Below are 25,538 nucleotides of genomic sequence, written 5' to 3' on the forward strand. Positions count from 1 at the left end.
AGATATATTAGATGATGTTTTTTTAGGGGTCCTCACTCCGGATGATGGATCTAGACTCCAGATCCCTTTGCACGTGCGTCCACAGGCCCACTCCAGGCAGCAGGCAAAGGCAGTGTCCCTGACTCCCCCCTCCTGAGTCTCTCCCTAGCGCAGCCAGTGGTGTAGCTAGGTGCCACGGCGCCCGGAGCAAGGGCATGTTTCGCGCCCCCCCAATTTGTAGTAGGTGAGGCTCCTGCTCCGTGAAAAGTGGGCATGGCCCAACATTATACCACACACCGTAATGCCCATTGCACATTTTAGCGAACTTTGTAATACCCATTACACATAATGCCACAGCCATAACGCCAATTACACATAAGGCCACACATGATGCCAATTGCATACTATAGAACACACCATAATGCCCGTCGCATACTAACACACCGTAATGCCCATCGCATACTAACACACCGCAATGCCCATTGCACACTATTTAACAAACCGTAATGCCCATTACACATTTAACACATAAGTGCCACTTACCTACATGCTTGATGCCAGGGGCTTCATGCTTAATGCCAAGGGGAACTGAAATTGAGCGTTGCCAAGGGGGACTGAAATTGAGCGTTGCCAAGGGGGACTGAAATTGAGCGTTGCCAAGGGGGACTGAAATGTGCTTGCAGGGAGGGAAGGTGTGAGTAAATGATAGTGCAGAACAGGGTGGGTGAGATAGTGCAGGGTGGCTGGGTGGGACACACACACTAGTGCACAGCAGGGTGGGTGGGTGGGACACACACTAGTGCACAGCAGGGTGGGTGGGACACACTAGTGCACAGCAGGGTGGGTGGGACACACACACTAGTGCACAGCAGGGTGGGTGGGACACACACACTAGTGCACAGCAGGGTGGGTGGGACACACACTAGTGCAGGGTGGGTGGGACACACACTAGTGCAGGGTGGGTGGGGGACACACACTAGTGCAGGGTGGGTGGGGGACACACACTAGTGCTGGGTGGGTGGGGGACACACACTAGTGCTGGGTGGGTGGGGGACACACACTAGTGCTGGGTGGGTGGGGGACACACACTAGTGCTGGGTGGGTGGGGGACACACACTAGTGCTGGGTGGGTGGGTGGGGGACACACACTAGTTCAGGGTGGGTGGGTGGGGGACACACACTAGTGCAGGGTGGGTGGGACACACACACTAGTGCAGGGTGGGTGGGACACACACACTAGTGCAGGGTGGGTGGGACACACACACTAGTGCAGGGTGGGTGGGACACACACACTAGTGCAGGGTGGGTGGGACACACACACTAGTGCAGGGTGGGTGGGACACACACACTAGTGCAGGGTGGGTGGGTGGGACACACACACTAGTGCAGGGTGGGTGGGTGGGACACACACACTAGTGCAGGGTGGGTGGGTGGGACACACACACACTAGTGCAGGGTGGGTGGGACACACACACTAGTGCAGGGTGGGTGGGACACACTAATGCAGAGATTATTGGCAGCAGCAGCAGCGGCGGTGCATTCCGCGAACCCCCTCCCCGCTATCGCCGGGCCTGCCCGCTCCCAGCTCCCCACTGTGCACGGTCAGGTGCTGCTATTTAAGTCACATCTCCCCCTGGACCGCGCTAGCCAATAGGTGCTCGCGGTCCAGCAGCCAATCAACTGGTGGCTGCTGGACCGCGAGTGTCTATTGGCTAGCGCGGTCCAGCGGGAGATGTGACTTTTAAATATACCACGTCTCCTGGACGCCAGCAGCAGCAGCAGACCCGCGGGATGATGACGCTACATCTCGCGGGTCAAAGTGCACGGCGGCGACGGCGGCGTCGTCCTCCCCCCTGCCTGCCTTCTCAAGTTCTCCCCCGGCCAGCCCAGCATAGAGCAGCACACTGCACAGGCAAGCCCAGGGGGGGCCTGCTTAATGGCGGCTCTGTATATTGGCGGTCACGGTGTGCAGGGGAGTGCTTGCTTGCTGTCCATGGGGCCCGGGCCCCCCCACCCGCCGGGCCCCATAGCAGCTGCACCCCCTGCACCCACGGTAGTTCCGCCACTGCCTGTACAGTCTCCTGTACAGTCTATCTACCTGCACACTCTCTCTCTATCTCTCACAGTTTCTCTCCCAAACTCTACCTGCCAGTCTCTCTCTCTTTCCTTGACACCCTCTATTTTTAGCCCTGTCTTTCCACAACAAAGTTTCTTGCTGTCAGGCTCTCTCCCCCTGTCATGCTCCCCCCTGTCTCTCGCTGTCACGCTCTCTCCCTATCTCTTGCTGACACCCTCTCTCTTCCCTGTCTCTTGCTGACACCCTCTCTCTTCCCTGTCTCTCGCTGACACCCTCTCTCCCCTGTCTCTCGCTGAACCCTCTCTCTTCCCTGTCTCTCGCTGACACCCTCTCTCTTCCCTGTCTCTCGCTGACACCCTCGCTCTTCCCTGTCTCTTGCTGACACCCTCTCTCTTCCCTGTCTCTTGCTGACACCCTCTCTCTTCCCTGTCTCTCGCTGACACCCTCTCTCCCCTGTCTCTCGCTGAACCCTCTCTCTTCCCTGTCTCTCGCTGACACCCTCTCTCTTCCCTGTCTCTCGCTGACACCCTCTCTCTTCCCTGTCTCTCGCTGACACCCTCGCTCTTCCCTGTCTCTCGCTGACACCCTCGCTCTTCCCTGTCTCTCGCTGACACCCTCGCTCTTCCCTGTCTCTCGCTGACAGCCTCGCTCTTCCCTGTCTCTCGCTGACACCCTCTCTCCCTTGCTGACTTTTTTCTATCTCCCTGACAATCTCTCACTCCTACTTGCTCCCTCCCTTTCTCTCTTGATTCCCATCTTTCTCTCCCCCTCTTTTTCCATGAAACCCTATCCCCCTTTCTCTCTCCCCAATACCCTCTGTCTCTTACACTCTCACTCTTTCCTCTCCCTCCCCCCCAATGGGCATTGTAGTGACAATTGGGGGGCCCTTCCAGGATTTTGCTATGGAGCCCACATCGTTCTAGTTATGCCTCTGCTTGCAGTAATTAACCAGCAATGTTCCGGGCTGATTCCAGCATTTCCTGTGCCTGTAGACAGTTGCCACATGTAAATTGGATTACGCAGTCACCTCCTGGCACATTGAGGACTTAGTAAATAATGTCTTTTGGGAAACACACCCACTCACAGGTCATCCAACCTCACTTCCACCGGTCCCATGCCCATTCCAGCCTTACACCAGCATAAAAGTTTGATTGAAATAAAATAAATGGGCATCCTTCCATAGCTACAGTCTACCCATCCTTTAATGGCTACTTTTAGTAATATAGTTAGTTCCAGCCTTACCGTCACCCCTATGTGGAGGGCACCTTACGGCTGCCTTATCCATTTAGCATGTTTGATTAGTGAAAGCCTGATTGGCTAGCTGCTCGTTCACCCAGCAAAATGGCCGTTGGCTGTGGAGAAGAGAGCAAGGCTGGTGAGCATGGAAGCAGGAGGCTTGCTGCCTCCTGGTAAATACCTTTTAGATTTTCCCACTTATTGCAGTGCTTTCTTAGGAGTTAACTTTCCATTGCTTTGTAATTTTGCAGTGGTTTACTTGTATTACTGATTCCTACTCAGTCTTGCAGTTGTTAATTACAGACATTTCAAATGAATCATCGGTACTACTTGCGGTTTAATTAGAGTATTGGGTTGTTAATAAGATTGTGCTACTGTCTGGCATACTTTGAATTGGGGGTACTATTGCCTGGCCGCAAACCCTTCATTGTGAGACCCCATCCTTTTTCACACATGCATAATGTCCCTTCTTAAAGTCTGTTCCATCAATGGGCGCCAATATCTATATACACTGAGCTTATCTCTGTCCCTGACACTACCATGAAGTCCCACCCCCGGGCTCTCATTGGCTCACAGCCTACTGAATTGTAAAACACGGGTGACCATCGGTGGGTGAAACCATCAATGGTTTCCTTGCAGATGGTTTCAAACCATCAAGGTTACCTATTAATGGTACCATCGATGGTTACCCACCAATGGCCATCCCTTCTTATAAGACCCACCTTCAAGTTCACAATGATCATTTATATCAGATGCACAGATAAGTCACGAGCCTGCTGATACAGTAAATTCCGGTATGGCATGCTATAAGTTGTAGTTCTACAAGTCATAGAACTACAATGTGTTGCATTTCTAAGAAAAGTACTGTAACTCTTATAAAACAACTTGCCTAATATGTAACATCTCAATGAATTTGTTTCAAGGTATGCCATTTCCATCGCCAGAAAGATCGGAGCTCGGATATATGCCCTTCCTGACGACTTGGTAGAAGTGAAACCAAAAATGGTGATGACAGTATTCGCCTGTCTCATGGGGAGAGGAATGAACAGGCTAAAATAATACAGACGTCTTACTCACCCGGTTTTATTGCCACTTTAGTATGCAGAGTGCCTCATAAGGAACAGAACTGTGCTGCCCGTCCTCTATGAAATACTACACAAATGATACAATGTTTGTTATGATGGAATAACTTTTCATTCTTGTGAGAAAAAAAAATGTAATATTGTTGAATAATCTGTTCTTATTTTACTATGATTTGTCATAATCTCATGTGTTATATATATGGAAATGAAATAGACATATCAAAGTTTGTCCTTTGCTTTCTTTGTGTCTCATAAACCAACCTCTTGTCAAGGTGATGTGAATATGGGCTGTTCAGCACAGAATGGAGGACCCTCAGGTGTTTCTCTTTTTGGGGACACAAAAAAAAATCACAGGTTAGGTTTTTGGTTTGTGGGTGCTCCAGGTCAACCAACTTGTAGTGGGCAAAAAAAGAACTCAAACAATATACAATCATAGGTGTTAAAAGTAATAAGATGGTGTATACGATACATTCCTTACAGTGTTGAGCTTGTAGATGTTCAGACGCTTGCTTGTTGTTATTCACTTCCAATGGGCAGTGTGGACTTAATCAAACATAGAAGGTAAAATTAAAGAACAAAGAGCCTTATTCTAGTTGAATCTGATGGCTCCGAATGTGGACGGATGGCCGATGGTTGGTGTTTGCGCATGTGCAGAGGCGTATCCGCGCATGTGCGAACGCCGGGTGAGTTCCGTACAGAAAATGATCATACGGAACCATCCGATCAGGAGGTGGAGAGGGGCGTGAAGGGCTGTTTGGGCACTTTACCATATGCGTACGCCCCGCATTTCATGGGCGTTCCCATGAAAAAACTGGGCGTACGTATGGTAATGCGGCCGTGATGCACGTGTGGGGGGCGGACAGCTGACATAGCCGGATGTCAGCTGCCCGCCCATATCCCTGCTTTCATTCGGAAAAATGTCCATGTGGTCTGGAGCACTCGGTGCTGCCTGACCACTCGGTCCATCATTCGATGGTCGGCAACCATCGGAGGATGGGGGAGGTTTCCACAGATAGGGGAGGTGTTCGCATGAAACATCCGCTCGCGGTCTGTTCGCTCTGCGTTTTACCGCATTCGGACGGTGTGAGCGATCCGTATGATAGAACAGTCGGTGGCCGTCCGAAAATACGCATCCGTCCGATTCAACTAGAATAAGGGCCAAAGTGTAGAATCCAACAAGAAAGTGCTTTTGAAAATGAATCGTGTGAGAAAGGCGTACCCCAACCATAATAGGTGATGCAAAAACAAATATATAAAGTTTTTTTTTACTTCTGTTCTTCATAAAGTGTAAGGTCAGAATTGAAAGAAATGTCCCTGCCAAATGCAGCCATGTACTCACTTGAAAACAGGGTAAGCCTGATAAGCATGTAGGAGGGTATCCCTTTGGGATGGGCAGGTCAGTAAGTAGCGTTGCACCTCTAGAGACCCCTGTCATACTCAGATAGGAGGCATTGGTACAAGCTAGAGGTGTGTGACAGTGTGACAGTGGAACACCATGATTCTGGCCTTGGCTGGAAGGTACTAGAAAACCAAGCAATAGCCCTGGTGACACAAGAATGTGTGTAGAGGTCTCAGACTTGCACAAGATCAGCATGGCCATCTCTTCAAAATACTTTGTGCTTGTGTGAACATACTGATGATCTGACAAATACAGAAGCAACAGATGAAGAATATATTCAGGTGTTCTAAACCTTCTCATATGGATCTAGTGCCAGTTCCACTTCCTCCTCTCATGTGAGGAAAACCTGCATTTTACCTGTGATGTAATGGTTAAATAATCTTTTAGGTCTGCAGCTCTCACAGAATTCAGGAATAAAACACCATTGCAGAATTTCAGTAATTCTTACAACTTTTCAAGCCTTCCTTATTATCACTGGATATTCCCACGGAGAGAGCACTAATACACTGCCGAAGCTAATTTGGTTGACGCTAATTATTAACAAAATTAGATTTTTATTGCATAGTTCGTTTTCATTGCTGACAGGTGGGTATAAGACATGCTGAAGGGTGCAGGTAATGTGTTATAATAGAGCACACAATGTTCCATAGAGATGTGCAGCGGGAAATTATACAGTGTACATAAAACATAATTGAAGAGAAAAAACAAAGTGTGTGATACCACTAGGGTATACCATGCGCTGCTTAGGGCTTCATTCAAATCTAGCAGTAGTTTTGGTTAGGGATAGTCAGTCGCTTAGTACATATAGAAAAAGGAAAGATTTAAAACTGCGCTTTGAGGAAAGAATTAACACAGTGTAAAATTAAAAACAATTTATTCCCTAATACAATAACCTACTAATAAAAATAGACAATAATAAAATACACAAAAAAAACTGTGAAAATGGTGCACGATGTAATATTAGGTGTAAATTACACTTTGATTGAGGGAAAGCACCCCTTATTTATAGAATAAATTGTTTTTAATTTTACACTGTTAATTCTTTCCTCAAAGCGCAAATCTTTCCTTTTTCTATAGTTGAACAGCAAGCTACATACTTAATTAACTTAAGGGCAGATGTATCAAACCTCCAAGAAAGATGCTCATAGCAAGCAACCAGCTTCTAGTTGTCATTTGTCGGGCACAGTATAATGAGGCAACTTAAAATGAGGAAACTTCTCTACTTTATTTACCTGAAAGGTTTGATACATCTCCCCTATATAACAAAATATTAGACAAATGTATAATGTTGAACGGGCTTATTCAAAAAGGAAACAAGGACCAGCAAGAGAGTAGAGAAATTTGGTAGGAGAGTGATAGCTGGAGGTGAATCTGATTGGAAATACAGTATCATATGTTATGTACTGTCCAATTTGACTTGTTTTCATCTGTTTCCGCCGGATTGGGCCAATATATCGGATGAAAACTGTCCAAATCGGACCGGTTTGACATCCCATCTGACCCCATACGCATTCCCATGCGGATCATATCCTGTAGATCATTCGTGCAGCATGTATGATCTATCGAAATCGGATGTATCAGTGTACATCACATGCTTTTTTAGCACCCGCGATGTATCCACCTATAGTTTGCTGAGCAGGGAAGTTCCTGGAAGGAGAGGGACTCTCCCTGCTCTCATCCTCTTCTGTAGACTGCTGTGCCTGTCATGTCAGTCTGACAGGCAGCAGCGTTGGCAGCGCTATGTACCTCGAAGACTCCTAATCCTCCCCCTGCCGCTGGCAGCCAGAGAGAGAGGTTGCAGTAGCGGAGGGCGGGCAGGAGATTTTAAAATCCCATTTAAACAAATGTGATGCCACACACCTGATTAGTAATTAACAACTCAATTGTCATAAATACACATCTAAACATTAGACAAACATCTGTTAAATAGGTAGGACACAGACTTACTTGCAGCATATTTAAATAATGTTGCATTTGTATTGTTTGTTCTAATCAGTACAAATACAACATTATTTAAATATGCTGCAAGTAAGTCTGTCTACTACCTAACAGATCTGTTTGTCTAATGTTTTGATGTATATTTATGACGATTGAGTTGTTAATTGCTAATCAGGTGTGTGACATCATGCTCATTAAGAGGGTATTTAAACCGTGTCTTTGTCCAGCGTAAGTCATCCTTGAAAAAGCTGCATTTAGCGGTGAAACACGTAGGTTCCTGCAGATGCACAAACATCCATTCGGACTATGGGCCTTATTCTAGTTCACTCTTAGAGGCAAATTCCTTCTCCGATAGACAAAACCATGTGCACTGCAGGGGGGCAGATGTAACAGCAGATAGAATTAGATTTGAGTGAGTTATTTTGTTTCTGTGCAGGGAAAATACTGACTGCTTTATTTTTACACTGCAATATAGATCTCACTTTGAAGAAAGACCCCACCCAAATCTAACTCTCTCTGCACATGTTATATCTGCCCCACCTGCACCGCACATGGTTTTGTCTATTTGAGAACGAATTTGCCTCTAAGAGTGAACTAGAATAAGGCCCCACCTGCACCGCACATGGTTTTGTCCATTTGAGAACGAATTTGCCTCTAAGAGTGAACTAGAATAAGGCCCTATGTACACCCTTTCCAGCTTCAAAAAAAACCTTTTTACAACCAATATCCAGTGGAGGAATACAACATTGCCACACAGATTGCTGGACTGCCATCCACCCATAGGCACCAGTCTCATCCACCCTACTGCGGCAAAGTTCCATCTTGGAGGCACGCCACCTCCTCCAGGACCCGGTTGATTACACAGCAAAGTGGAGGAGGCCCCTTCTCATTCATCTATTGGGCCCCACCAAATTCATGGAAATTACATGGACTTCCCCAGTACTGGTGGACATAAAGGGTGACTCTCCATATCATTTCCTTCTAAATATGTCTCTGCATAAAGTGCATATCTGCAACTAATTTTAACTCTCATTTTTTATAATTTTTTTCAATAATTTTGTACTTATTGTTCGTTATGTCTGTTACTTGAATTATATTAAATGTATGATTTATCATTTTAATTTGTCACATGCCTGATATATATTCATAGCACAGTTTTAACTCTTCCTGTATACTTCTAATAACAGCAATGCACTGCAGAATATACCACACATTCCTGTATAGTATACAGCACTGTTTTTCAACCACTGTGCCATGCCTTGAGCTGTTCTCAAGTGTGCCCCCAGATCTAGAGATGCCTAAACCCGTTTACAGCCAAACCAGCAATTTACAGGATCCAAAACAGCATGGGTTTACTGGGGGAAGATCATGTCAAACAAATCTTATTGACTTTTTTAACTGGGTGACTAAAGTAATAGATCAAGGTGGGGCTGTAGATGTAGCTTATCTAGACTTTAGTAAAGCTTTTGACACTGTCACACATCGCAGACTGTTAAATAAACTTGAAAGCTTGGGATTGGATTCTAAGATAGTTGAATGGATAAGAGCGTGGTTGCAGGACAGAAAACAGAGAGTTGTAGTAAACGGAGTACAGTCAAAGGAGGGAAAGGTTACAAGTGGAGTACCCCAGGGATCTGTACTTGGACCGGTGCTTTTTAATATCTTTATTGGTGATATTGCAAATGGAATTCCGGGTAAAATGTGCCTTTTTGCAGATGTCACAAAAGGTATGCAACAGGGTAGACACACCAGGAGAGGTAAAACAAATGATTGAGGATCTAGGTAGATTAGAGAAATGGTCAAGAGAATGGCAACTACAGTTTAATGCCAAAAAATGCAAAATCATGCACTTGGGTCTCAGAAATCCAAAGACTCAATATAGTATAAATGGCACTATAATGGAAACTACTGAGGAAGAGAGGGATCTAGGTGTCACTATTTCAGGGGACTTAAAAGCAGGTAGACAATGTAACAAAGCAATGAAGAAGGCAAGTCAGATGCTTGGTTGCATAGGGAGAGGTATCAGCAGTAGAAAGAAAGAAGTAATAATGCCACTGTATAGGTCATTGGTACAACCTCACCTAGAGTACTGTGTTCAGTTCTGGAGGCCATATCTCCAGAAGGATATAAATACATTAGAGACTGTACAAAGAAGAGCAACTAAAATGGTGCATGGCCTACATCACAAAACGTACCAGGAAAGACTAAAAGATCTAAATATGTATACTTTAGAGCAGTGAAGGGAAAGGGGGGACATGATAGAAACTTTCAAATATATCAAGGGTTTTAACAAGGTACAGGTGGGAGACATTCTTCACAGGAAGAGGAGCAACAGAACACGAGGACATGCACTGAAACTAGAGGGAGGAAGATTCAGGGGAAATGTGAGGAAGAATTTTTTCACAGAAAGAGTAGTAGACAAGTGGAATAGCCTACCATCAGAGGTGGTAGACGCAAATACAGTAGTACAATTTAAACATGCTTGGGATAAGCATATTGATATCCTTACAAAAAAATAAGGATCAAATATGGTTTGAGGTAACATGTTTAAAAAAAGGGGCAGACTAGATGGGCCAAGTGGTTCTTATCTGCCGTCAAATTCTATGTTTCTATGTTTTAACTGTTATTTACTGGTCTCTTCTTTTGATGTTAGAGGCCAATGTATTTTATTTTTTTACTTGTTGGGACCAGTGTGATTGTTTTTTATATGGGGGTTAATAGGTTTAGTTTTTTCCTGGTTTTTTTTCCATGTGTTTTGCCCTGTGGGGATCTCATGGTGTGGCTTGTCAATTTTAAAATCTCATTTAGTGTGCCGCAAGGTAAAAAGGTTGAAAAGCAATGGTATACAGTATAACATATGTATAATGTATAATTCAAATGCAGAGTATCAAACCTAATCCCTATCCTACCAGCCATACCTGGGCTGGGTGCACTAAGGAGACCACCTTTCTCTGCATCACTGAGATCCTTGGATCACTGTGCGGCACTGCCTACAGCAAAGTGTAGTATAAGCCTGCCCACCCCCACCAGCCTATGAATGCCATTACTTCTGTTAGTCAAAGGCAGGGGCGGATAACCCACGGGGCGACAGGGGCGGTCATCCCAGGGCCCCCACACATATCAGGGCCCCCACACCCGCCACCCCACTACTGCGCTGGTGGAAGGTGGGTGGGTGCCAGGCAGCGGGGCAGGCAGTGGGTCCCTGTGATGGATGTGAAGTCCGCTGCGGGATCCCTGTGGTGGATGGGAACAGTGGATGGGAACTAGTAGTTCCCATCCACCGCAGGGGTCCCTTAGGTGGATCTGAAGTCCGCCGTGGGGTCCCTGTGGCGGATGGGAACTAGTAGTTCCCATCCATCACAGGGACCCCGCAGCGGACTTCACATCCACCGCTGGGACCCGGCACAGCATGGTGGGCTGCCTCTGACCGGTCCGGGGGGGAGGAGCCTGCCTCCGTGGGGGGGGTTTGGGGCCTGGACCTTGTGTTGTCCAGGGCCCCCTGTACACATGGCGGTCCTCCACTGTGGGAGTATACTGTAGGCCCAGGGAGCCCAAGAGCAGGACACCCTTAATTCAGGCCCACTGTTAGGGAAGATAAATCATTTCTAAGGATAAGTTATCATTATCTATATAATTCTTGTTTGTCCATAACTATTTTCTGCCTGCAATTATTTTTTGCTATTTTTTATTGAATTATGTAATATTGGATTTAGATGTATTCTTTCATTGAAATAGCTTTTCTATGCCTGTAATGGCTGGGATGTTCTCTGATCCCTGTGGATTATACAGTAATCTGGATTCCAATTATTTGAAAACACTTCCGAAGCCTCAAGTGTCTTTTGCTTTCAGAGAATGATTTGTATTGTATTGTGTGAAGCAGTTTGCAGTATGTTTATATATGGTCCTGGAGGGAAATGCACGTTAATAGAAGTTACTGGGAAATTACTGGGATATAACATGAATAGCTAATCAACGCTATAAAATTTGAGTCCCAATCAGATGATAGATTTACATATACATAATTAGTTTGCTTAAAAAAATGTTTTACTGTTGGTTAGTTTCATGTATAATATCCATTTTTTAAACCCCAGAGTACAAAACATGATCATTATCCTCATAGAAAACCTTCTGAAATAGAAATGGAGCCCATACTGTACATCACCAATCACAAAAAAAGGTTCTATTTCACATGGGATGTTGCTATGGGCAACCAATCAGATACTATCTATTATCTTCTAGAAGGTGCTAAATATATAAGAAATAGATTCTGATTGGTCGCCAATGTGAAATTTTTCCTGGGTGTTGGCGTGTGTGAATCAGTGGAGATTAGCAATGGAGTGGACGGAGTAGCAGCTCCAGGCCTCCATATAAAAATAGGCCCATCACCATGACAGCCTGATGATCACCAGACAGACACCAGTCGGCAATAAATTATAGTATAGTTCTATTTTACAGATTTGTGTAATTATTGTACTTTTATATAATTAGGGAGACACTGGGGCTTATAGTGTATGGGTTCTATATACCTACATGGCCTCCCCTTTCCCCTTCGCATAATAAGCCCATGGATATTTCCAGCTCCGGGCCCATGAGGCCCTTAATCTGGCAATGATGCCAGCAGCTCACAGAGCACTGGCCATTCCTCCAAAGTTGCTAAAATGATAAGGCCATGCCCCTTATTTTGCTACGCTGACCCGGCTTTGTGCGATCATCAAGTATGTCAGGGTTGCCGACCCTCCCGGAATTTCCGGGAGTCTCCCGAAAATCGGGACCCCCTTCCGGCACCCCGGAAGGGTGGGCAACCCTCCCGGATTCAGGGGGGACCCCCGCTAACCCCCGGATCGCGGCATTAAAATGCTGCAATCCTCGGGTTTTCGAGGAGGGGGCGGGGCTAAATGACGCGATTTAGCACCGCCCCCTCCACGGAGATACCTTAATCCCCTGTTTTACCAGCATAGGGGCGGGGCTTAGTGATGTCACCCTTAAGCCCCGCCCCCTGAGTGGCTACAGAAACTCTCCTCTCCGGGCTTCTCCCGGAGAGGAGAATAACAAAGTCGGCAACCCTGAAGTATGTTGGGAGGTATGATATTGGATAACAGTGTAGAGGTGTTTTACTGAGCAAAAGCAGCATGTTTAGGGTTAATAAATTTTATCAAATGTCTATTATAAGTGTATTTCTTTAACAGTCATTTTTTGTCAGTTTAAAAAAAATCTTTAACCACTTAACTGGGGCTGTGCCAGAGGCGTAAGTTCATCCCAGTCACCCGGAGGCAAGTTAAAATTTGGTGTCACTCTTCCCTTAAAAAAAGGTGTGACAATGGCCTGTGGGTCAGACTCACAAGATTCACCCATCTATAGCAGGAGTCAGCATTCATTGGTCGGTTCCATCTCACAGTCCAGATGCACCATTGGTTGTTGGGTGCAGGCTGAGTGGTACAGCACCAGGCAGCAGCCATCCTGTCCTCTATTGCAGGTGTTAACATGGCTAATTAAGGGCCTAATTCAGACCTGCCCGCTAGATAGTGTACACCTGCTGCCCCAACGAACACCTGCCTCCCGCGCTGCCTGCATCCCCTCTGTAACATGCAAGGGGATGTGTCCGACCATCGAATGATTTCTCCCCCTTCGGAAATAAAAGCCAGTATAAACTGACTTTCATTTCCTCCGCAGAGTGCCAAAAAGGGGGCTGGGGCTGACGTCATGTGATGTCAGCCGCCCGCCCTCAGCAGTCATCGACTCACCTGCATTCCCAGGGAAACACCCAGCATTTTCATGGGACGCGCATAAAGCGATGGGCATTCCCATGATGCCACCCCCTGTCCACCCCCCTCCCTCTCCTATCCGTGCGAATGCCTCAGCAAGTGTGATACTCCCTGAAGGGGCACATGCACAAATACACACATGCACAAATACACACATGCGCAGACCCGCCACCATCACAACGGGGCCAAATTTGGCCCATACCGAGTAAGTCTGAATCAGGCTGTAACTGTGCAGAAGCAGAGGGTGCACCACAAAGCTCCATTGGAAGAGCAGCAGTCACACTTGGATCCCTGTGAACCAGCAGGTGCCCCTGTAGGGCTGGGAGCCCGGAGGCAAGAGTCTCCATTGCCTCTTGGACAGGGTTGGTTTGGGCCGCCGAATCGTGAAGTTGCACGCGCGCACATGCCGGGCATGCAAGCACAGATGTTTGATCATTGATCACCCTGCAAATTTGCACATCACCTCTGAATAACCCCATATGCCAGGTAGGGACGGCAGTGGAAATGGGTCACAAGCCGTGTTACAACCAGGTTGGAGCCGGGTGAGACCCAGCTATTTGCTCCAAAAGCAGTATATGTGATTCCTTTTGGTTTGGGTGCGCTCCTTTAGTTCCAGCTAGTTGCAGTTAGTTAGTAATTTTGCAAGGCATCCGATTATCGATCGTCTGCGCGTGACGGCCAAACAGCGACAAAATGCAGCATCTTTTCTGATTGCTAGACTTTGCAAGTTGATTTACAGGAAGCTGGCATTTGGGGGTGGTATATACAAATAAGGAGGGAAAGGGGGGAACGGGGATTTTTTGAGAGCATAACCGCACTGGTTGGTGGTAAAGGCCACTCGAAAGGAATCAGGAAAACCTGCAGTTTTCTGTGAGTGTTAGAGAAAACACAGGTGTGCCCATTCGCTTTCAGGGAGGGTGTGTGATGCCAGCTCAGGCCCCGATTGGCCTGCTTCATTCTATTGCATAGGCAGAGTAGGTTCTCACAGACTGCACACGCTGGGGAAATCATTTGCTGGTGAGTGAGTTGCAAATGGATTTGTAGCTAAATGCCAATCAGTGAGATTTTCACTATCCCTTCGCAGCCTTGCACAGAGCCGGGTTTTCACTTTGGCAGAGCTCTGCTAAATTGTCCCGCTGCATTCAAGTCTGAATAGCCCCCATTGTCTTTCAGCAGATACACAGTATGTAGGGATACTAATTTAAATAAACATCTTTAATAAATAGATTGTATTAACTGATAATAACAGCAGAAAGGGGATGGATTGGAGCAGGCACCTGCTGTAACGAAGTCAGTTCCCAACCCCCTGCTAGCCAGTGTCACTGCTGCAGGCCTGCTCAGAGATGTAATGGTTAAAGCAGCAGAGACCTGGCAGCAGTGAGCACTGAGGGAAAGCAGTGCACATCATCACAGGCCATGCAGCAGGAGGGACCAATGAGCACACAAACAGCAACTGTGCTGCAAGAGCCAATAGCAAAACCCTGTGCACTGACTGATAGAGAAATGAAGTAACCAATAGGGCCCTGCATTACATCTGAGCATCACAGACCCTATTACAGATACAGCTGCTGGGGACAGCCATGGGAAGGGAGCAGGAGGAATGAGATGTCGTAGGAAGCAGAATAATAACAACAAGGGACAGGCTCTTATCTCTGACCCTACAAGGATGCACAGGGCGTGACAGTGCCCCAAGGATCTCAGCCACAATGGCGGGTCTGTATCAGAGCACTGACTCTAACTCCCCAAATAAATTTTTGGCTCTAAAAGATGTCAGAGAGGTAAAGGAGGAGACCACTTTGGATGAGAAGCTCTTCTTGTTGGCCTGCGAGAAAGGTATCTATCTATCTATCTATCTATCTATCTATCTATCTATCTATCTATCTATCTATCTATCATCTACCTAGTTTATTTTTCCAATAGAAGCAGCATATTATGTAGTGATGTACAGTAGTGACATAAGGACATAGAACAATACAGACTGATATCTATATAACAAAACTCATTATGCAAAAAGTTGAAAAAAGTAACCAATGTGATTGTGTCACAGACATGCTCAGTAGGCGCCCTCTTCTATAGTTCCGATCAGGGCAGGCGACAGGGGGGGTCAAAGGGGACACCTGTACCGGGCCTCAAGGTTCTGAGGTGCTATAGGGCTGTAATCATTGCTGCGGCAGTGTAGTGCCTATTGTAGCAATGTTTTATAAAGGCACCCTCCTGGTTCCTGTAAGGGTACTTACTCAGACCCTTCTACGGTATTAGTGAATATTAATCATGTTTCTTTTGTAACAATAAAAAAAATTCAATATGCAGTATACTAAAAATGTTTTGCTCAAGGGGACTGGGTTAGGGGGGCCCGCCAGAGACATCAGTGTACCGGGCCCCAAGATTTATGTTGCCGGCCCTGGTTCCGATATACAGTATATATAAAGTAGCATTTTCAGTGTTATTTATCAGCAAATAGCTATTTAGCACACACAACATATTAGGCAGATTTTACTTAGAATATTGAATCATTCAGTTGTGCTTACATTCCCTACCCACACAGGCAGGTACCAGCACACATGATTACTTAAATCAACTGGTAGGACTTGGGAGTGTAGTCAAAAGCTACAACTACTGGAGGAAACACACACACGCAGACTCTCCCCCCCCCCCCTCCCCCCCCCCCCACACACATACACATACTCTCACCCCCCTCCCACACACACACACACACACACATACTCTCACCCCCTCCCACACACACACATACACACTCTCTTTCACCCCCCCACCACACACACACACTCTCTCACCACCACACACACACACTCTCTCACTCCCCCCATCACCATGCGCGCACACACACAAACTGAGTTGAATTGAATGCATGTCACCCCCGATCGATCGATTGATCTACAGTAACTATCTATCTATCTATCTATCTATCTATCTATCTATCTATCTATCTATCTATCTAGCTGTCTATTATCATCATCATCCATTTCTATTCAGTGTCAAAGCTGGGCACAGAAAATTAAACAGCATCAAATCAGTACAATAAAAGACACAAAGTTTATTATACTGTATACATATTTTTTTTCCAAAATATATTTTATATATAAAATATATATTTACCTCACATATCACAATTGTTATCAACAGTACAAAAAGAAAATTTGATAACAATCAGTGAAGCTCCATCCACATTTTTTTCAAAAAACAACAAAAAGGAACCCAAGACATACATGAGGAGTAAATAGGCATTCCGTGGTTACTGGAGTAATAAATCAGTAATGGTCTGAATAACAAATTATGATCAGAAATATTGGGTGACATTCTATGGGATGAGATTTGTGTTTTTTGGCGAATAATAGTAAAAAAATGGCGACATCGCATTTTTCCTTGAAATCGCATATTTAATAGGATGCGCTAAGGGATGGATATCGCATATTATGTGCGATAACTCATGCGGACCAAAAGTGTGTGAAAAAATCGCATTTTTATCGCATCCAGATGTTTTCATACAGAAAAGTATACAAATCGCTTATTTAATGGGATGCGTTTTCGCAAATCGCACTTTTAAGGTGTCTAATAATCACACTTTTTTCAGACCAGGTTCTGTTGGGTGATTTGGCCCAGAACTCACTTTGGTCAAGTGCACAAATGGTTAATTTCAGCACAGGTGCCCTCAATTTCACTCAGAAACACCCCTACATATACCCCAACATCATTAAGGACACCTGTGAGGGTTTGAGACATGGAGATTTTTCAGAGTGGTTTGGAGTTGCTGATTTGTGATGTGGCCCATTTGGAGGAGCTGCGCAGGAGGGAGGAAGCTGCACACCAGATCCAGGTAGCCCCCCGACTACTGTGTACCCCGCGTATGTATCGTGCTCGGCTGTACCTGGACTCCCTCTCGGATCAACAGGTTGTGGGGATGTTTAGGCTGAACCGCAATTACCTGTTGGACTTATATGAGCAGGTGAGAGATGATTTGGACCCTTTCGGGGGAGGCAACTATGCAGTGTCTGGGCTGCAGAAATTAATGTGTACCCTCTACTATTTGGCCACTGGCTGCACTCAGTCTGTGACCTCATGGTCCTTGGGGGTATCACAGCCTACTTTCTCTAAGCATTTTACTCAAGTGTTACTTGCTTTAAAGAAGTTGTGGCGGACATACATCAGATTCCCACGTTCTGAGTTGGAGTGGCAGGACCACAAGGTGGCTTTCTATAGACTCTCAGCATTCCCTCACATGCTGGGAGCTATAGACTGCACACACATTGGGATTAGGGCACCGCACGTGCGGGGCCACATCTATGTCAATAGGCGTGGGCGGCACTCCCTGAACGTGCAGGTTGTATGTGATGCTCATCTGAAAATCCTAAGTGTTGTCGCAGGCTTTCCTGGGAACTGTTTTTAGTGGGGGAGGGAGTAGGGGAAATACCGGTGCACAAGCCTCAACACGAATAAATATTTTTTGAATATTTGAATATAATCCTAGATCCACGATATTATAATGGGGTGCCTGAGTATTAGTGTTTCAATGGCTGGTGGAGGTGCTTCCCTGAGAGTAAATGAACATGCAAGTTTAGAGAAAGAAAAAGTACTCTCTTTTGCTGGGGGCACTGCTTTTTGAAAAAAAGTTTTTAAAACTTAGCCTTTAATTTTTAAACATTTTCTTAAGAATAAAATGGACACACGTTGACATAACACACAATAAACATGCAATGAAAGTACACAGCACTATCTAGGTGCTTGCACTAGCAAACGCTTATTCAGCAAGTATTGTGTAAATTACTTGTATAGTGTGTGCAAGGATTCAATGTACACACTAAATACTTCTGAAATAAGGAGGTGGCACAAATTGATTTTTAGGTGGATATCTCTGGATATCCAGAAGCAACACACTGCGAAATATTTGAGTTGTTACAATGTTTCCAAAAGAGAGCAAATTATGACACTTATTACACGATATTCTGACACTGTCTAGTATCTCAACAGAAATAGACACTATACAGTATCTCCCTGTTTCAGGCAGAGTTTAGTCAGAAAATACACACGCTGTCTAATAAGTTAGTTAACTCGTACAATAAATTGAGATTGGTGACAGTGTGTATATTAAAAGTGAGAATTTAATTTCAATAACAGTATAACACAACGTAGTGGAGCTATATTACTCCATGATATGGAAACAAAGACTGAACGCTGTAACTCTTTCCTGGGAACTGCCATGACGCCTATATTCTGAGGCACTCCGGCCTCTGGAACCGATTTACCCAACAACAAATGCCAGAGGGCTGGCTACTTGGTAAGTACATTTTTACATATTACCCTCTCTGTCCTTATTTGTACCTGCTCAAATGTGTGTGTTTCCAGTTTCACAAGCATATTGCTCTTATCCCAGTGTCTCCTGTTTGCACAATGCACATACCTTACCATATAAGGCAATAACTTCCTATCTGTGTTTTAGGTGACTCAGGATATGGGTGTGTTTCCTGGCTCATGACACCTTTGCGCTCCCCAGAGGGCCCTGCACAGCACCGGTATAATGAAGCCCATATTGCAACCCGCAATGTGGTGGAGTGTACATTTGGCGTATTGAAATGTAGATTCCGGTGTCTGGACCGGTCATCGGGTACGCTGCTTTACCACCCAGCAAAAGTAGTGATGATCGTCCAGGCTTGCTGCATGTTACACAACATAGCCCTGTCCCAACCTGCCTATGTGGAGGAGGAACATGCAGCAGTCGTGCAGGAAGCCCAACCTACCACACCTCGGGTAGTGAGGGGTACGCAGAGGGGGAATCTGGTGCGTACACAAATCATCAGGCGTTACTTTTCTGGTAAGCACATGTGCCCTGTATTCCAACATGTACCTTTGCTGTAAGTGTACTCATAAACAAATTATTTATAAATACCATCTGTTTCCACCCACATTTAGCCTAATACACAGAGCCCAACTGATGCAACTGGTGGTGCTGACCTATCCCTTGCTGTAATCAACCTTGTAAGTACATTTGTAACATGTATGAATTAAGTTTGCTCTAAAACATGGCTCACTGGTGTTGTGGAACTACACGTGCCAGCATGCCCTGACACACTATAACCATTACAGTCCAAACAATGATTGCCAGAGCTTGCTGGAATATGTAGCTCCACAACCTTTGACGGGCTAGAGTTAGCCAACACTACTTTTCAGCAATTCCATTGTCATATACCATTACACTATGTCATAATACACACAACAATTGCTTTAAAAATAATACACAGACAAAATGGTATGCGTTTAGACATTTTTACTGCAGTATAGTATGTCATAAACAACCTGCATTTTTGTCACTCAAACATTCAAACTGTCGGGGGATGTAACAAGATGTATTGCATATTAGATGCAAATTAAAAATGTATAAAAAATATGACCTATTTTCTCCCACCATCAGGCCACCCTAAACCACTTCTTGAAGCTGCACCCAGGCCACCCCGTGTCCTAATACTCCGACGGGGTGGGGAAGTGGGGGAGCCACTTACTGGGGTGCTAGATACACTACTAAGTGTAGATGCTGCTGCACCTATGACATTGCCTTCCATCTGCTGAAGTTGTGCCTGCATACCTATTAAGGCATTGGTCTGCGCTGTGCATGATTGGCTATTCTGTGCAGCTGCCAACATGGCTATTCTGTTCCCTTACAGCAGAAGTTAGATCTGCAAAACGGGTGTCAATGCTATTAGCAATGCGCACATGAGTACCTACACCAACCCGTACACTCCTTGAAATTTTTCTTAATTGAAGAAAAGTGTGATGCATGTACCCCTGGATGTTCCCTATTTGCAGGCTTTGGGAGGCCATAAATTCAATTTGTTTCTCCTTGAAATTTACCAAGGAGTTAGCTACTTGTGCAGCAGAAGCTGCTGTATGGAGTGTGTTTGTGGGTGGGGCTGGGTTGGGAGTCACCCCACTTGGGGGAAGATCACTCTGTGATGACGTCTGTATTTCCTCCTCAGCCGCAAAGGTCTCCACGGGTTCGAGAATGATGTCCATTTCGTCCAACATCATCATAGAGGATTCTGTTGGTTGTGTTCCTAGTTGTACAGTACCTGTGGATACAGATGAAGAGGTAAGTACTGATGCATATATAGGCCAGTCTCTCTTCAGTACTGTTTTTGAAAGGGCTTGAGAAGCTGAACGCATATACCTAGGGGTATTATGTACTTACACATGTACCCCGATACTGCATGTAACATTGACATTAATAATAAGTGAGATGGCTAGGTCAGATTACATTCATTTCCGTTGCAATGTAGCAGCAGGAGATGAATGTAGTGTGAGATATTGTTGATGTGACATGGGTGTGTGTACTGTATGTGTAATGGCCTGTTTTTTGTTCATTTACCTGCTTCCACAGATTCTGCAGCAACGGGCCTTCTTTTCTTTGATGCGTGAGCACTTCGGGATGGACAATCTGTGAAAGGAAAGATGGGCAGCCATTATCTACCTTGCAATGGATAAGCATTTATGCCAAAAATGCATTGAAATTACATTACTGGACAATACTTCCTTTGGTTAAGGACTACATTATTTAGTCCCCACATTATTTGACATATGTTTTTCACCTGAATTTTTAGTTAGATTATTATTAAACTATTGGACACATTACAACTGTTGGATAATCTGTGGTATGTAGCCATGGCAGCTAAACCACCAGTACACCAATGTTTTTTGGGCCACATACATGTTAAGCTGCTAGAAATAATGTTAAAGTGTTGATCAATATCAGCAGTTGTGGAACTACAAGGCCCAGTATTATGACCAATTTGAAAGTAGGAGCAGGCAATTTTGTGTGCTTGATCTTGCTGGGCTATGTATAGTTCCACAGCAGCACTTTACTTAGCATAACAATACAAGTGAACATTACAGTTTGAAAACATTGCCATGTATGTTTAAGATTGCATGTGGTCACACTTACCAGCTCTGGATGGCGTTGGCGGCCTATCGGTATCTGCGACGTGCATGCCAGGCAGGACCTCAGGGGGTATGATTCTTTTAAACTTGACCTCATAGGACGTGTAGCAGACAGTGGTGGGGCTTCCTCCGCCAGTCTTGGTGGCCTCCTCCAACTCCATGGCCATTTTACTTTTGAGCTGTCTCTTGATGTTGTTGAACCTCTTCTTGACATTTCTGACCAGGCGCTTGTGCTGACTTACAGCGTTCACCGCCTGGGTGATGTCCTTCCACATAGCCCTTTTGCGCTGTGCAGTGGTCTTGTGGTGACTTTTTCCCAGTAACCGGTCAAACACGGGTATGATAGCCCGGACAAGCGCAGCATTTTCCTCGTAGGAGAATCTGACCTTTCGGCCACTTTTTGTGTGGCCATCTTCTACCTCCTCCTCCTCCTCATTTTCTACTCCAGCCATGTACCCCTCCTCCTCCATGCCAGTGTCTTCCTCCTCCTCACCTCCATCTTCCTCCACCTCTGACATGTGGCCCTCCTGCAGCTGCTCTGGGGTATGGAATAGGTCCTGGGTATAGGATGGGGATGCCAGCGGATCCTCCACCTCCTCCTGCTGGGGCTGGTCCGCCAGGGCCTGGTCTGGGGCTGGCCTTGCTGTGGCCATGCTGCCTGCCACACTGCTGCCACTCCCTGTAATGGAGGACGACCTCAGCAGTCCTCTTCTGCCTCTCCCACTTGGCTGGCTGCTGCCACTGCTCCCTCTGCCACTTCTCCCTCTGCCACTGCTCCCTCTGCCACTGCTCCCTCTGCCACTGCTCACTCTGCCCCTCCTCACTCTGCCACTCCTCACTCTGCCACCAACACCTCTTCCTCTGCTCATAATGGAGGGGACAGAGGTGGGTTAATAGGTTAGGGGGTTCTTTGTCATGCGGAGACAGTTTTGTAAATCGCACTCCGGTTGGTCCAAAACTCGCACATGACCGGCGGAAGAAATCGCACTTTTTTGTGTCATAAATTCGCACCACTTCGCCGCAAATCGCACTACATCGCACTTTTCAGCCCCCAAATCGCATCCCATTAAATATGCGAATTATTACCAAAAAATGCGAATTAAAAAAGTGTGAATAGCGGCGATGTGGTGCGAGATAAAAAAAATGTGCATTTATCTCATCCCATAGAATGTCACCCAATGTATCTAAACATACAGTATATGTGGTGTTGACCAATAGAGCAAGGGAAGGAGAAGAAAGGGAAGGAGTTACCTAAGACAATCGGCAAAACACATTAAATATTAGACAATAAACAATAAACATTTATGACTAAGTATCTAAATAACAGCCCGTTCCCAGTTTATTATATTTATTTTATTTAATAACAGTTTATTTTATAGCGCACACATATTCCGCAGCGCTTTACAGAGTATACAGTAGTTGATCATTCACATCAGTCCCTGCCCCAGTGGAGCTTACAATCTATATTCCCTACCACATGCCCATAAATATATATCTTATTAGGGTGTGGTATATTAGGTTGACAATGTCTAGATTGACCCCAAAAGGTTGAAACACGAAAATTGGCAAAACAAGGAAAAGTATTTTTGGTGTCATTGCTGACAGTAGAGCACATGGACCCCCCCGATAATTGTAATACGTCCCCCGTGCTTCGCGAACACTTTACAGAACCAAATTGCAGTCGATGTGGACAGGGCCGGCGCCACCACTAGGCAGCCTTAGGCATTTGCCTAGGGCGCCGGCCACTGGAGGGTGGCAGTTTGGAGCTGCCCCCTCGGATGGAGGTGAGCGGTCACAACTCCCCCCCACCCCCTGCAGCGACTCGGGGATGCTGCATCACCCACCAACCCACCCCGGAGCGTTGCGGCGACCCGCGCTGCTTCACCCGGCAAGCACACACGCCCCCCCCCCTGGAGTGTCACGCCGCATCACTTCACCCGGCAAGACCCCCCCCCCTGGGGAGCATCGCGGTGGCCAGTGCTGCATCGCATGGCTCTACCCCCACCACGTGGAGTAACACAGGTGAGTGCCGACCTGGGGAGCGATTGAGCGCCGGTGCTAGGCACCGGAGCCCCTCCCCCTGCCTGGGGTGCTCCGGTGCCTAGCACCGGCCCTGGATGTGGATTGTAAAGTGTGAAAATGGAAAAAAAGATGGGAAAAAAATCCCCCCAAACCTCATGCGTCGACTATAGCCATGTCGACCGTTGCTTGTGTCAACCTTTTGTTTTGACTACATCATCCATATGTATAAGGCATTCCCAAATAAAAAGGAGACTTTTGCTGTAGCGGTGTTGTATCTAATTGCAGTGGGTTAATGTGTTTGCCGCTAGATGGCGTTGTTCCCAGTTGCGCATGTGTAGTGAACAGCTTTGCCTCAGTGTCTTCATTCCTGGAAAGTTGTTTTGTGCGATCAGATGTTTAATGGATTCCCCTAGATCAGAGCAAGGAGCTGTTATGTTATGTTTCCATGTGATACATTTTGCATGCAAAAGTATCAAGGACTTGCCATGGCCTGAGCAGGTGCACGTTGTCCCCAACCCTGCCATGATTTCGGCTGTGGAGGATCTCATTCCCAAATGGTGCACCGTGCGAGACACTGCTCTCCATACACCACTTTCATCCTGTGATCAATGCGCTGAACAGGAGGAATCTATCATGCATCTGACCATGCAAAACAACTTGCCCGAAACGAAGAAACTGAGACGAATTTGTTCACTACACATGCACAACTGGGGAATGCGCCACGCCATCTATCGGCAAACACATTTACCCACTGTGATTAGATACAACGCCGCTACAGCAAAAGTCTCCTTTTCATTTGGGCACACCATATAGAGTATGTTGACCATATGTTGTCGGCCTAGCAGGCCCGGCAACAGGGTGGATGAAGGGGGCCAGCCGCCCCGGGCCGGCCGTCCCGGGCCCCCAAAGCCAGCCGTCCGGCCGCCCAGCTCCGCCCCCCCGCCAGCTCTGCTGCCCGGGAACTCAGCGCCACGCTCTGCTTCCCTTTAATTACTGACATCTGACAGTGTCAGTCTGCCAGTGTAGCCCCGCCCCCTCGCGGGTATTTTCCGTGATTCGTGGGTATTTGCCATGATTCGCGGGTTGGTGGCGAACGGGGTGGTGCAAATATGACATGTCATCAGTCATGTCATTGTATCATATTGGCCCCGCCCCCCATCAAGACCCGCAAATCGTGGGATTATGCCATGGGTGTATGTAATCTATGTGTGTGCGATTGAATATGTATGTGTGCAACACCAGTTACTAGTTTCTGACTTCCGGCCCAGCGACGGGGGGGGGGGGGGGGGGCAAAAGAGACAGCTGTCCTGTGCCCCAATGATCTGAGGGGCCCAAAGCCAGCGCCTTGCTCAGCCACAGCCGCCTTGTCACCTGGGCCCCTGCTACTTAGCCACCTGGCCCTCCACCTCTTAGACATTGGCTCTGCTGCTGCTTAGCCCTGAGACCTCCTGCGACTCAGACACTCAGCCTCGCCGGCGCCCAGAACCCAATTGCTCAGACCCATGCCTCTTAGATGTCTGATCGCCAGTGAAGTGACCCAAGAGCACTGATGGGTGGGGTGAAGAGGTACTCTGCGCTGGGCTCAGCTATTATATGGCACATCTTGAAACATTTTTCCCACCCTCCCTTCATACACAAATACTCCAACCCTCCACCCCTGCTCCGCACCACTACTCTCACCCACCATATCTGCTCAGAACCACAATTTCTCTTGCCCTGCTCCGCACCACTACTCCCATCCTCCTAACCTGCTCTGCAACACAACTCCCTACCTGCTCCACACCACTACAGTGCTGGATGGGGATGGGGGCCCCCAGAGATATCTGTGTTTGGGCCCCAAGATTTCTGTTGCCAGCCCTGCGGCCTAGACATTGTCAGCAATTCGGATATCATCTATATATACAGTATGTCTAGTGTCAGTTTGTGTGTCTCCAAAACACTGCATTAACACCCCAATATTAATCTGACTGTCTGCTGGTAAGTAAAAGCAAACATTGCACACTCACTTGTCAACTAATTGTACAGACTTTAATCATTGTACATATGATGCACACTCCACAATATTAAGCTCTGCTATCTAATATTAGAAATAATCGAGG

The 25,538-nt window shown here is 46.4% G+C and overlaps 2 protein-coding genes and 1 long non-coding RNA gene across 6 annotated transcripts in view; all 3 read left to right on the forward strand.

The window, feature by feature from the left end:
- Positions 1–4,601, forward strand: part of PLS1 (plastin 1) — a 132,586-nt gene extending 127,985 nt beyond the window's left edge. For all 3 annotated transcript variants that reach the window (XM_083174763.1, XM_083174765.1, XM_083174764.1), the window contains one exon: positions 4,216–4,601. In XM_083174763.1, the coding sequence (XP_083030889.1) occupies positions 4,216–4,351 (136 nt within the window). In that variant the 3' untranslated portion in view covers positions 4,352–4,601. The remainder of the gene's footprint in view (positions 1–4,215) is intronic.
- A 10,309-nt stretch (positions 4,602–14,910) lies between these two features.
- Positions 14,911–25,538, forward strand: part of TRPC1 (transient receptor potential cation channel subfamily C member 1) — a 71,843-nt gene continuing 61,215 nt past the window's right edge. Inside the window, exon 1 of one of the 2 annotated variants that reach the window (XM_083177991.1) lies at positions 14,911–15,306. In XM_083177991.1, coding sequence (XP_083034117.1) covers positions 15,180–15,306 — 127 coding nt within the window. In that variant the 5' untranslated portion in view covers positions 14,911–15,179. The remainder of the gene's footprint in view (positions 15,307–25,538) is intronic. The other variant, XM_083177992.1, reaches the window with a different exon arrangement.
- On the forward strand, positions 15,314–20,849 carry LOC146064470 (uncharacterized). The gene is made up of 3 exons (XR_014471814.1): positions 15,314–19,300; positions 19,399–19,464; positions 20,460–20,849. It is a non-coding gene; the product is annotated as an uncharacterized LOC146064470 (long non-coding RNA).

This window comes from Crinia signifera, chromosome 3 (genome assembly GCF_055691185.1).
Source record: "Crinia signifera chromosome 3, ASM5569118v1, whole genome shotgun sequence".
NCBI classification, from domain to species: domain Eukaryota; kingdom Metazoa; phylum Chordata; class Amphibia; order Anura; family Myobatrachidae; genus Crinia; species Crinia signifera.